At 38.8% G+C, this 14,134-nt stretch overlaps 2 protein-coding genes across 2 annotated transcripts; both read left to right on the top strand.

Annotated features, from left to right (window-relative positions):
* On the top strand, nt 208–4,591 carry LOC109831927 (peroxidase 5-like). Its single transcript, XM_020399407.1, has 3 exons — nt 208–2,712; nt 3,151–3,346; nt 3,785–4,591. The coding sequence occupies exons 1-3, from the start codon at nt 2,437–2,439 to the stop codon at nt 4,366–4,368; spliced, it is 1,056 nt and encodes a 351-aa protein (XP_020254996.1). The 5' UTR covers nt 208–2,436; the 3' UTR covers nt 4,369–4,591.
* LOC109829703 (germin-like protein 9-3) lies at nt 12,849–13,789 on the top strand. The gene has a single exon (XM_020396744.1). The coding sequence runs from the start codon at nt 13,056–13,058 to the stop codon at nt 13,662–13,664; it is 609 nt and encodes a 202-aa protein (XP_020252333.1). The 5' UTR covers nt 12,849–13,055; the 3' UTR covers nt 13,665–13,789.

Here is a 14,134-nt window from a genome sequence, read left to right on the forward strand (position 1 = left end):
TCTCGATTGCTGCGGTCCAAATCACGGTCGCTTTTTTCTAGCTCAAGTTCTTCGGCGTCGAAGGTCCGTTCTCAACTAGACTCTAATAAATTGTCTTATTTTATACTACCTCTTTAAAGCAACTTACTTGGAGGAAATGGTTAGGTGTCATTTTCATCATTTGTCATTGATGTTAATTGCTCTATCACTCATGTTTCTTTATAATAATATTTAGTAAAAGGTTTGGCTTACGTGAGTAGTGCCCCATTTGTCTGCAAAGAAACTTCACCGTATTGTAAAGGTGGTTCAGAATCCTTGTATTCATAAACGTATAAAGTAATGCTGATGAAGTTTTATTATGGTGTTCACTCACCCAAGATACGGGCTTTTGCAAAATGATACAATAAGAGTCCTAGCAAAATAACCTCAAACCCACTTGAGTGGGCCAAGCCCAACAGAGGCCTCGACCCCGCCGACTCATCAAGTCGACCTTTTTTCATGCCGATACGAAAGGCGGGATCAGTCGACCCTATCGCCGAGGACGACCCACTTAGGGCACTCGACCACTCACTGGGTAATTCTCGGAGACGACTTGAGGGACATTCCCTGCTGTTGACTAAGTTAAGGACTCGACCCAGGCCTTAAGCCTCTCCTCCAGAGCATATGTCAACATTTCAGTCCATACCGGACAAACCTTATTCAGATTTTATCCTAATGATCTCTGTGACTTGCCAGCTGCCCATATGCCTCCATGACTTGTCAATCACTTTCCGAAAAATACGGAGACACCCTCTCACGTGTAGAAGTGACTTTCCTTTCAGTCGCCAGTCGACGCCTGTAAACCGAGAGACGATTCAGTATGCCCACGTGTTTTCTGCCACACCATCAATCACATACCGGACAAACCTTATTCAGATTTTAGCCTAACGACCCTTGTCCTACCTGCAAAGGCAAGGGGTGGAAAAAAATAGTATTTGGTAAAGGGGAGTCATTCCCGCCCTCCAATCTCTTCTTGGAAATTAATGCCGATGATGAAGGACTTGGACAACATTTCTTCAGATACAGCTTACAAGCACGTGACTATATAAAGAAGTAAGGATACAACCTCACGTTCGGTGAAGGTCTTCGTTTTGGTCAAGGTATCCGAGTTCCACCCCGTCCTGCCTATGTACCAAGAGGGAAGCCCGACAATTATTATGAACATAAGAGTGGCCTAGGCTATGTCACTTCATCCAACGACGAATCTTGTTGGCAAGTTATCAACCAGTCATCCAATCTTATGGTTCGCCATGAAAGTCCCGGCCCCACACTCCCCATTTGGGCATTCCTTCCTCAACCTAATAACCTTTCCACCATCATCTACCTTATAAAACTGCAGAACAGCGAGCTTCACCTGTAGCAAATTCATCAACATCTTCCTTTGAGTCATGAATTCCCGAGAAATCTACAAGCATCGTCTATTTGATATCTCAGAAAAGTTCATACGTCGGCTTTTGCTATTAGGCCTTTTACTCTTTTTTTTTAAAGTTTGTTGTCGTTTTATTAGAGTTGTTGGGGAAATTTCAATATAGGAAGAATCAGGCTCGCAAAAATATAATAATAATAATTATAATTATAAGGAAATTTTAAACTTTTATTTTTTATTTTAAATAATCAAAGGAAAATATTGACTCCTAAGTACAGTGGAGCTTCTAATACTTACAGGTTTGTCGATTTGAAATGTGATTTCTTGTCGGACTTCTTACATTTATATCGTGTTGGGTCTTCTGTCTTTTCGTATGCGAGTTAAATAAATCAATAGAAAAATAAAAAAAGGCAATTTCAAGTAGCGAAATGAGAATTTTGTAGAAAGCCATATTACGCCGTATTTGATAGTCTATCAAGTTCCCACCTTTATTTTTAGGAGTATCTTTCTTGTATGGGGTTTCGGCCTTATGTCCCTCCTTGTATCTTTTCCTTTCCGTATATAAATAAATAATCAGGTCTGCCCACGACGTGCAGGAAGTTCGGCCAATAAAAAATGCAGGTTGAAAGATTAAGAAGGTTAAAACTTGACAATAATTTTTTTTTATTGAGATTGCAAATTTTTCTCATCTAACTCAACCATCCACCCCTTATATTGAACTGGTCATGAGAACCTTCAAGTAGTGTGGAAAGATGCAACCAATCCATAACAAAAACACCATAAATTAAGTTCTCAGAAATTTCTCTTGTCAATATAATACTTGCATGGGTGAGATTAATCAAAACTTTGAGCTAAATTTGTCAACAAAAACCCACCAATAATCACTAAGATGGAGTGTAATTGGCACATTGTTGCATGGAGCCAGCTTCTGAAATTACTCTAAATACGTCCAATGATTTTAGTTACTATGAGCTAGAACCAGTCAATATAACATTTTTGCACGCATATTGGTGTGCTTATTATAAGCATCCACTTGCTCTCTTCCTCCTTATATGTACTCTCATAATGAATATGACTTCTCACTCAAACACATTCATCTTCAAGCTATGGGCAAAGGAGCTACACATTCATTTATGCTCATTTTTATTGCCATTTTTGCTGCATTTCTAGCTGAAAAATCATCTTCATCCTTGGAAGCGGACTTCTATAAATCTACATGCCCGCTTGCTGAGAAAATTGTTCGAAAAATAATTACTAAGGCTATTGTCAAGGATCATGGCTTAGCTGCTAGTCTCATAAGGATGCACTTCCATGATTGCTTTGTTAGGGTAATCTTCATAAAATTTTTGTTGCACAATTACCTGCACGAGTAGTAAGTGTCTGATACATGCCAAAATTTCCTTTTTTTTAAGTGAGTTTTCAAAATTGTTCTATGCGCTACTGAAATGCAAATTTTTTGAACGTCTTTTGGTATGAGACACTTAACGTCTTCTAATTGCTTATTTCTTTGTGCTTTTGGTTGCAAGTCATTTCCCTATTTAGAATCATACAAATTCTCACAAAACTAAGCCCCAAATCCTTACATTGTATATTGTATACGTGTGTCTTGAATCCAAAATATGTGCAAAATTACCTGCAGAAGTGATGGATGTGTGATGCATACCAAAAGTTTCAGATTATCATAAGTTTTTAAAATTGACAGGCATAAGGTACTTCGTTTGCGAGACTAACTAGCAAACTGATACTGAAATGCACTGCACTCGCAGGGTTGTGATGCTTCCATCCTTCTTGATTCAATCCCCGGAAGCAAATCAGAAAAGCTCAGCATCGCCAACAATCCAAGCCTGCAAGGCTACGAAGTCATCGACAGAGCCAAGGCTGCAGTCGAAGCTCAATGCCCACAAACAGTCTCATGTGCAGACATAATCGCATTTGCAGCTCGCGACAGCACGACCCTCACAGGTACATAGGACTGTATGAATTGAATTGTGTCTAATATTATGGGTGTGTTTAGCAACTTAACTTGTTTCAGATAGTACAATTTTGATCCACTAATTTATTTTTAGTTTGGCAAAAGTTAGGCCCAAACTGAACTAATTATTTCTAGTTCAAAATTTAGCCCCTTAACTAGTTCAGTTGTGAACCAACCCTTACATGGTTCAACTTTGGGCTAGTTAAGATAAAACTAGTCTAGCAACATTCTACTTTGAAGTTGCCAAACACATCCTATAAGTCTATAACTTAAATATTTTGTTTAAAGCATTGGTTTTTCAACTCTCAAGTCAAATCATAACATTCTGTGAGTAATAACACGAGCTATTAGAAGACCTTTAAATGAATATTTGATAAGCAGATGAATTGAATATGTAAATGCTCATACCAGATAATTACTACTCGCAGGCGGTGCAGGGTACTCAGTCCCTGCAGGCAGACGCGATGGGAGAATCTCCAACGAATCAGAAGTCCTCGAAAACCTCCCCTTCCCAACTTTCACCAGCACCCAACTCATTCAAAACTTCGCGAAAAAAGGACTCTCAGCCAAGGACATGGTGACTCTGTCAGGAGCTCACTCCATCGGCGTCTCCCACTGCTCTTCCTTCACTTCCAGGCTCTACAGCTTCAACTCCACTCACACTCAGGACCCTTCGATGAATCCCAAGTTCGCGAAATTCCTAAAAACAAAATGTCTGCCTATTTCAAAAGCTGCAAAGAGAGGACTAGATCCTTTAGTAGCATTGGATGTCAAGGGAGTTTATCATTTGGATGTGAAGTATTATGAGAACTTGATGAAGGGTAAAGGGTTGTTGAGATCGGACCAGACATTGGTCGAGGATCCTTGGACTGCGTGGATGGTCGAACGGCATGTGGAAAGCCCGGAGGTTTGGAGGGAGGAGTTTGCGGCAGCAATGGTCAAGATGGGGAGAATTGGAGTGCTTACAGGGAATCAAGGGGAGATAAGGAAGAACTGCAGGGTAGTTAATTGAAATTAGTTTGATGTTTTTGTATTGTGTTGTGATTTGGTTGTGGGTTTTCTTTGATTGCTTGAGATTGATTTCATATATGATTTTGTTATCATATATCAAAAGTGATGCTAGTTTGTGATTAATTGTGATGTATATGTTTAAGCTTTTGATCCGCACAAAGGTAAATCTGAAGTGTGTAATAGAATTGAGTATAGAAAGGAAACTCGTTCCCCGATATTTTGGATTTGCTTTCGACTATATCGTCTTCTTTGCATCCTTTGGTCATTTGATCTCTTCTATGACTTACTGTAGTCTTTGACGAAAATAACTGCCGTGTATAATAGGAGAAGAAAATGCTAAAGTTCTCATGAAACATTTGAAGCATGATGGTAATTATGTACCGAGGAAAAATTGACAAACTAGGAGCATATACACTTCTTCACAGTTCTAATTTTCAGACACAAATAAAAGACAAATATGACCAATATAATCAAGGGGTTTTCTGTTATTAGTTCCTTAGATCATCCATGTTTTGAAATTAGTCCCTCAAATCCTGAGCTAAGGGAGTATACATCTCAACCATCACCTTCCTCAATCTGGCAGTAAGAATGTTTTATAAGCACTTTTATAGGACATTGCAAGCAGCAATGGGTCTATAATCAGAGGCATGATTAGGTGCCAGAATTTTTGGGATTAAAGCAATGGCAGTGGAATTTACCTCCCTCGATAATTTTCCTTGATGCGAGAAACTTTGCACGTCTGCACATAAATCCTTTCCCATGATATGCCACGTGTGAGAAACGTGACTTTGAAAATGTCTTCATCTGCCTAATTTGGGATTGCTTTTCAAAATTAACAGCACATTTGTCAAAGCTTCACCAACCTCTTTTGTATATTTTATTATTTTCTTATGACTATATAAGGGGGATGAGGGGAGAGGGTTTAATGCATCAGTCGGAGAAAAAGAAAATAGAGAGAGAAGAGAGTGAGATAGAAAGTTTTTGTCCCTTTCTTTGTGAGAGTCTCTGGTTAGAGAGTGATCTCCTCTTTTGTATTCTTCTCTTTTGGTGATTAGTAAATTTCTCTGTTGTTCTCGTCCGTAGACGTAGGTCATACTGACTGAACCACGTTAAATTCTGGTGTGCCGTTTTCTATTTGTCCACTCTTGTATAGACATCTTCTGTGTCTGTGAAGCCCCTCCGCTGCAACAAACTGGTATCAGAGCCATGTTAGAGTACGTGTATCTGCTTATCGTATGCTCTGTGGCTGTCACTAAAAGTGGATCCTCCACATCAGAAAATAAGCTAGATTATCATTTACTCTTTAAAGGCACTGGATACTATTCACGGTACGGTACTATTCAAAAGTACTATTACTATTCATACGTGCGGTCACTATTCATACGTACGGTTACTGTTCACAAATACGGTTAATGTTCATAAATACAGTTACTGTTCCAATTGGCTTCAAGATGTCTTCTGCGAAGTACAAAGTGAAGAAATTCGATGGGAAAAACAGCTTCAGTTTGTGAAGAGTAAAAATGAGGGCTCTCCTAGTACAACAAAGACTGTTCAAGGTCTTATCCGGAAAGGATAAGTTGTCGGAATCTATGCCCGATGATGAGAAAAAAGAGCTGGAGATGAAGACGCATAGTGTCATACAGCTCTGTTTGGCCGATGAGGTCCTGCGGGAGGTTGCCGATGAAGATATCGCTGCCGGTTTGTGGCTCAAGTTGGAGAGCTTGTACATGACGAAATCTCTGACAAACAAGCTTTATTTGAAGCAACGCCTCTTCACCTTTCGCATGAAAGAAGGTATGCGAATTAAAGACCACTTAGATGAACTTAACACTATTCTTATGGATTTAAAGAATATTGATGTTAAAATTGACGAAGAAGATCAAGCACTCATCTTGTTATGTTCATTACCTCATTCCTATGAAAATTTTGTCAATAGCATGTTATATGGTAGAGATACACTTTCTTTGGAAGATGTCAAATCAGCCTTACATTCAAAAGAGTTAAGGCAGAAAGTGTCTGTCGTAGGAGGAGAGGATCAAGCTGAAGGCTTGTTCGCTCGTGGTCGTCCTGAAAAGGGTGTTGGTGGTAGAGGAAAATCTAGAAACATGTCTAGATCAAAGTCCAGGCCAAGAAGAAATGTTGAATGTTATTACTATCATAAATATGGGCATATAAAACCTAATTGTCCAGCGCTCAAAGCAAAGGATAATTCACAATCGAAGTCTGGGGAGGTGAAACCTTCAGTTGCCACTGTAACTGAAGAGTCTTCTAGTTCACATGAAGTTCTTTCAGTTAGTGTTAATACTCATTCACAAAATGAGTGGGTTCTTGATTCGGGTTGTTCCTACCATATGTGTTCGCATAGGAATTGGTTTGTCACATATCAGTCTATCGATGGTGGGAATATCTTGTTGGGAAATAACATGCCTTGCAAGACTGTTGGTATCGGATCAATTAAGATTAGAACTCATGATGGTATTGTTAGAACATTGAGCAATGTCCGTCATATTCCAGAGTTAAAGAAGAACCTCATTTTTTTTAGGCACCATTGACTCAAATGGTTTTAAGTTTTTGGCTGAAGGTGGAGTTTTGAGAGTTAGTAAAGGCTCTCTTGTTGTGATGAAAGGAAAGAAGGTAAATACCCTCTATATCCTTGAAGGTAGTACAGTGACAGGTGCTGCAGCAGTGTCATCCTCAGAGGATTCAGATTCAGACACTACACATTTATGGCATATGCGGTTAGGGCATATGAGTGAGAGAGGACTGGATATATTAAGCAAACAAGGTCTGCTTTGTGGTCAGAAAACCAGCAAATTAGACTTTTATGAGTATTGTGTTTTCGGTAAACACCATAGAGTATTCTTTAGTACCGGTGTCCATAGAACCAAGGGTACTTTAGATTATATCCATTCAGATGTTTGGGGTCCCTCTCAGGTTCCATCGAAAGGTGGAGCTCGTTTTCTGCTAACATTGATTGATGATTATTCCAGAAAAGTTTGGGTGTATCCTTTGAAGCATAAGAGTGATGTGTTTGCAACCTTTAAGCAATGGAAGGTTATGATTGAGAAGCAAACAGGAAAGAAAGTGAAGCGCCTCAGAACCGACAATGGGATGGAGTTTTGTTCTACAGAGTTTGATCAGTTCTGCAAGAATGAATATATTGTGCGTCATCGTACAGTTCGGCATACACCACAGCAAAATAGAGTTGCAGAAAGGATGAACAGAACACTTTTAGAGAGAGCTCGGTGCATGCTCTCTAATGCCGGTTTGTCAAAAGACTTTTGGATCGAGGCAGTCAATACAGCTTGCTATTTAATAAACAGATCTCCTTCTACAGCAATTAATTTCAAGACTCCAGAAGAGGTATGGTCTGGTGCCCCTGCTAATTACTCTCATTTAAGAGTATTTGGTTGCTCTGCTTATTTTCATGTTAGTGATGATAAGCTCGAACCCAGAGCAAAGAAAGCTATCTTTCTAGGATATGCTACTGGGGTGAAGGGATATAGATTGTAGTGTTCTGATCCCAAGTCACATAAGTTTATTATTAGTAGGGATGTTACTTTTGATGAAAAATCCATGCTTCACCTGAGAAAGAAGTTTGTTATTGATACTACAGGCACTGAAAATGAGTCTAGCAAGCAGGTGGAGCTAGAAAACTCAACTTCAAAGAGAGTGCTTGAGAGCGCTCATGTTGAACCAGTTGATACTGAGGAAGGTTCAACTTCAGATGCTGATACACCGTAAGAGCAACAGTATAATATTGCCACCGGGAGAACAAAATGGCAGATCTGACCGCCTCAACGCTATACAAACATGCTTGCTTATGCTTTGAGTGTAGCAGAATTGATTAAGGTTCCAGAGCCTTCTACATATAAGGAGGCTATTAGTGGCAATGATGCTGCAAATTAGACTGTTACAATGACTGAAGAGATGGAGTCTCTTCATAAGAACCAGACATGGGAGCTAGTGAAGCCACCAAGGGGACAGAAGATCGTTAGCTGTAAATAGGTCTTCAAGAAGAAAGAAGGAGCTCCGGATACAGATTCTGTAAGGTACAAGGCACGCTTGGTAGCTAAAGGCTACAGTCAGACCGAAGGTGTGGACTTCAATGAAGTATTCTCTCCAGTTGTAAAACACACCTCAATCCGCGTGTTGTTTGCCATGGTTGCTCATTTTAATTTGGAGTTTGAGCAACTTGATGTGAAGACAGCTTTTCTACATGGCGAGCTTGAGGAGCAGGTCTTTATGCATCAACCAGAGGGGTTCATTGTTAAAGGTAAAGAAGATCATGTGTGCAGGTTGAAGAAATCCCTTTATGGGTTAAAACAGTCTCCGAGGCAGTGGTATTTGAGATTTGATACTTTCATGATTGAGCATGGTTACTCTAGGAGTAAATATGATAGTTATGTTTATCATAAAAAGCTCAATGATGGTTCTTTTGTATATTTACTTTTGTATGTTGATGACATGTTGATTGCAACTAAGGATATGTCAGAAATCAACGAGTTAAAATCTCAACTCAAACATGAGTTTGAGATGAAGGACTTGGGAGCAGCAAAGAAGATTTTAGGGATAGAGATCCATAGGAACAGGCAAGAAGAAAGTTTATTCCTATCTCAGGAGAAATACATCAATAAGGTGTTGGAGAGATTTGGCATGCTTGATGCCAAGCCTGTGAAGACTCCGCTTGCCGCCCATTTTCGTCTTTCAGCAGATTTGTCACCTCAGACTGAGGAGGAGCAGTACATGTCTTGTGTTCCTTATGCGAGTGCAGTTGGAAGCATTATGTATGCGATGGTTTGCACCCGTCCAGATATTTCACATGCAGTCAGTGTTGTGAGTCGATACATGCATAAGCCTGGAAAGGTCCCTTGGCAGGCTGTGAAATGGATACTTAGATATTTGAGAGGATCTGCTAATATTGGTTTGTATTTTGCCAGGAACACAGACTCAGATTGCAGAATACTTGGCTATTCTGATTCAGATTATGCGGGCGATTTGGATAAGAGACGATCCCTGACAGGTTATATATTCACTCTTTCAGGTAGTGTCATAGTTGAAAGGTGACTCTACAGTCGACAGTTGTTTTGTCTACCACAGAGGCAGAGTATATGGTAGTGACAGAAGCAGTGAAAGAAGCTATTTGGTTGAAGATCTCGGCTTACACCAAGGTGTTACTACGGTATTTTGTGATAGCCAGAGTGCTATACATTTGACGAAGCATCAGATGTATCATGAAAGAACCAAACATATAGATGTCAGATATCATTTCATCAGATAAATTAAAGTCATCAGGATTGAGAAGATTGGTACTACAGATAATCCAGCAGATATGATGACGAAGCCCGTACCTTCGCGCAAGTTCGAACATTGTCTCGAATTGCTTGGAGTTCGACAAAGCGGAGGTTAAGCCCGTACGGGGATTCTGGCGAGACAGCAAGAGTAAAGAGAAGATCTTCATTTTCAAAGTCAAGGTGGAGATTTGTGAGAAACGTGACTTTGAAAATGTCTTCATCTGCCTAATTTGGGATTGCTTTTCAAAATTAACAGCACATTTCTCAAAGCCTCACCAACCCCTTTTGTATATTTTATTATTTTCTTATGACTATATAAGGGGGATGAGGGGAGAGGGTTTAATGCATCAGTCGGAGAAAAAGAAAATAGAGAGAGAAGAGAGTGAGATAGAAAGTTTTTGTCCCTTTCTTTGTGAGAGTCTCTGGTTAGAGAGTGGTCTCCTCTTTTGTATTCTTCTCTTGTGGTGATTAGTGAATTTCTCTGCTGTTCTCGCCCGTGGACGTAGGTCATACTGACCAAACCACGTTAAATCCTGGTGTACTGTTTTCTATTTGTCCACTCTTGTATAGACATCTTCTGTGTCTGTGAAGCCCTTCCGCTGCAACACCACGCTACTTTATAGAACGTTGAAGAAAACAAAGAGGGCCGAGATACTACTCTACACAGATCAAAACACCCATCAATTGATATCTTATTGCCATTATCAAATACCTTCTTGTCCACCTCCTGACATGATCCCTGTTTAGACAACATTTCAGCGAAGAACTTGATAACCTCCTCTTGTATATCCCTTCTTTTGGTTACCTGACCCCTTCATTATTATGAATACATTGAATGGCAATAATTTCGTTGCTCCGCGTCCTTCGCCTTATAAATTTATTATCTCAGAATGTAGCATTTTTTTATGTTTTTAAATACATAGAGCCTCAAATTCATGCAGTTCACTATTATTTAGTGAAGATTAAAGAAGTTTCCGAATACTTTCAACATCCTCTCTTGCATTGTTAACTCTACTCCTCAAACCATCATATTTCCCTTTGTGAAATATCTTGAGAGCATATTTCACCTGTTTGAGTTTCCTTGTAAAGACATGCATAGGAGATCCAACAAATTTAACCTTCCATGCGTCGTACGCAAAATTTAAAGGAACTTCTCGTCATTATTACATTTTGAAATTTTGGAACTGAGGAGGAATGGTCTGAAATATCAGGATTTAGGAAGTCAAGAAAAGATTCTTCAAACAACGCCAACCACTCGTGGTTAATCAATACTCTTTCCAGCTTAACATAATTTCTACTCCCAACTTGTGATTTGTCACTCCACTTATATTTAGGACCAATATATATGTTGCAAATCATGCACATAATCCTATCATGAAAGTCGAATATTACCATCAAACTCATGCATGTAATCCTGAATGCATTACTGCTTTAGCATCAATGACTTCACTCAAGCAAAGACTTATAACTGCCAATTTCAGTAACATCCAACAGAAAAGACATGCAGAAATTTTTTTCTCAGAAAACAGACATGCATGCTTATGGTTAAGAAAGAGCTTTGGATGACCATTAATAGAAAATGTCCTTGCTGATACTATCAGAAATTTTCTTTCTGATAGTATCGGCACTTCCCTTTTCCTTGATGTCTCCTTGCTGATGTATCCTTTTAAGATTATAATGGATCATAAGGTTGCTTCTGATGTTAACCGCTAAAACCATCAATAGAAAATGTATAATCAACCTATCAACTCCCTGAGGACATGCATAGCAATTTCTCAGAATGGTGTCAATTTATTTGAGGTTGATGAGGTCTTATATTATTTGACTCAGTTCTACATGATAACATTGTCAGATTAGGAGTTCATGATACTCCTTGATTTCTGCTGAAACAATATGACTGGTACGTCTTCCGTTTTTTCTCCCCCAACTAGTCCTCATTCTGTTCTTAAAAGCATAACCCTAGTTAATTAATTTGCAAAAGATGTCATGATCGAATTCATTGGATACTATTGCTGATTGCATCGATTATGAGGTGCAAAAGTGTCCCTCGGAGAGTAACCAAATTCAGTTACTCCTATAGTCCAACAACATTCCTGAAATTTTGTCGTAACTATAAGCTTTCTGATAACCAGAACAATACAAAATACGAAATTAGCATATGACACGGTTATATCAATGAGAACTACTGTTAGACTTAACGAACACTGATTGATACAGTGAAAAGGACATGGTTCTTGTTACTAATAGAGATAAGAATAGTGTCGTAAAGAAAGAGGATTCATGCCGACAATCTAAAGATTGTTATAAAGTTTTTAGTATAGAAGTTGTTATTGAAGGGGGAAAAAACAAATATGCAGATGTCAATTAACAGTATCCGAGGCACCATTAGACCCAGTCAATTACTCATCTTTAATCATCTATTTCATATAAAGAGGATTCACGTAGACAATCTAATGATTGTTATACTGTTTTGGGTGAAAGATGTTATGAAGAGAGGATGATAACTGTCTTACATAGAAGAATAAAAATAGCCGCTATTGATCAAAGAACAAACAGTAGCAAGTTCTTGGAATTGGATCGATCTTTTGAGATTGACAGAGTCTTCTATTTGTTGATTCCCACTCCAATTTTGACTCACTCGTAAATTATTATATCCTTAGCTACTGTTTTTTGTAGAAAGGTGTTATGAACATAAATTAATGGAACCATAACCTGAATGCATTATGAGTTTTAGTATCAAAGAATCAAATTTGCTCATGCAAAAAGTACTGTTAACTGACAATCTGAACATTGTTATAAAGTTCTGAGTGAAAGTTGTTATTAAAGGTAAAACCTATGTGCAGATGCCAATTAACAGTATCCGAGGCACTATTAGACCCAGTCAACTACTCATCATTTATAATCTATTTAGGATAAAGAGGATTCACGTAGACAGTCTAAAGATTGTTATACTGTTTTGGGCGAAAGATGCTATGAAGAGATGATGATAACTGTCTCATATAGAAGAATAAGAATACCATATGTGAATATGTAAACACATCCTTGTAGTTATTTATTGTTACTCATCAATAAACGCCATATCTCAATACTTTATCAACTATATACAGCCCAACATGATTTTTTGTCTATTCATTTCTTGGAATTAGCTTAGACTAGAGCATAAAAGAATCCTGAGTAAGAAGCACGCATAACTTACAACACCTTGAAGTTAATTTTAATTATATAATACACATGCATTGTGCTACAGCCGGCACTCCATTATGGATATTCATTCATACCAGCTCTGCACCCTTGATATCTTCATCCCTCATGAAAGCCTATTTATACCCCTCACATCCTTCAACGTAACTCATCATCGAGTAAATCATCCATCATTAGCTCTTCAAACTGAGACATGGCTTTCAATTTATCTCTAGTTCTAGCAATAATTTCCGCAACAATTTTGATTGCGAATGCTGCAGATCCAGACATTTTATCAGATTTCATAGTCCCCAATGGAGTCACCCCAGATGCCAACTTCTTCACCTTCAAAGGTCTGAAACAATCTCTGTGGGGTTCCCCCAATAATGCAACCTTTAAAGTAACGAAAGCTAGCCAAATTGAATTCCCGGCTTTAACAGGCCTAAGTGTGTCCTATGCTTCACTTCAATTTGCCCGTGATGGCATAAACCCCCCTCATACTCACCCTCGCTCTGCTGAGCTCTTGCTCGTCATCCAAGGACAGCTTGAGGTTGGTTTAGTCGACTCTAGCAACAAGCTTTTTGTTCAAGTTCTTGAGACCGGTGACATGTTTGTGTTTCCAAAGGGTTTAGTGCACTTCCAGGTGAACAAAGGCAAGTATCCTGCTGTCGCTCTATCGGCATTTGGAAGTGCTAATGCCGGTACTGTTTCTTTTCCCAAGACATTGTTTGCAAGTGGGATCGACAGTGAGGTGCTGGCTAAGTCATTCAAGACTGATGTTCAAACCATTGGGAAGATTGTTTCGGGTGTTACCTCAAATTGAGATGATTCTGAGGTCTGTGGAGTTATTTGTTTGTGTCAGTTATGTTTGTTGTGTGTTTGATTGATTGCATCGGTGTCACACAGTTTGTTTAATGTTTCTCGTTGTTTGTTCTTTGCTAATCTTGTTTGAAATTATTGGGTTGAAAAATATTAGTGCTTCATTTTACTCCTTGTTCCCTAGTTAATGATTTTTCTTTTCCCCCCTTGTTCGTACTGTCTTCTACCAAATCTCCATGGTATTCTCAGTAAATTGGCCAATGTTTACTCTTTAGGACTCTATGATTTGATATTGGATAAGTATTTTATGGATCTTGAGCGATGAGGCACCCAAGTGACTTACTAAGAGAGATTGTCACCTTAGGGGCTCACCATGTTGCTCTTTTTCTAAGCTGAAAACATCTCTTCTATCGTTTATTTTTTTAAAGTTTCTTTACCATGGCGTATGCTTACTAAGGATGCCCTTGTAAATAT

Source organism: Asparagus officinalis, chromosome 2 (assembly GCF_001876935.1).
Source record: "Asparagus officinalis chromosome 2, Aspof.V1, whole genome shotgun sequence".
NCBI lineage: Eukaryota > Viridiplantae > Streptophyta > Magnoliopsida > Asparagales > Asparagaceae > Asparagus > Asparagus officinalis.

What these genes read in the sequence shown, in the direction of transcription:
- LOC109829703 (XM_020396744.1), top strand. Translation starts at nt 13,056, where the DNA reads ATGGCTTTCAATTTATCTCTAGTTCTAGCAATAATTTCCGCAACAATT.
- LOC109831927 (XM_020399407.1), top strand. Translation starts at nt 2,437, where the DNA reads ATGTACTCTCATAATGAATATGACTTCTCACTCAAACACATTCATCTT. An exon ending in TCCATGATTGCTTTGTTAGG is followed by an intron (nt 2,713 to 3,150) that starts GTAATCTTCATA and finishes CTGCACTCGCAG; the next exon opens with GGTTGTGATGCTTCCATCCT. An exon ending in CGACAGCACGACCCTCACAG is followed by an intron (nt 3,347 to 3,784) that starts GTACATAGGACT and finishes TACTACTCGCAG; the next exon opens with GCGGTGCAGGGTACTCAGTC.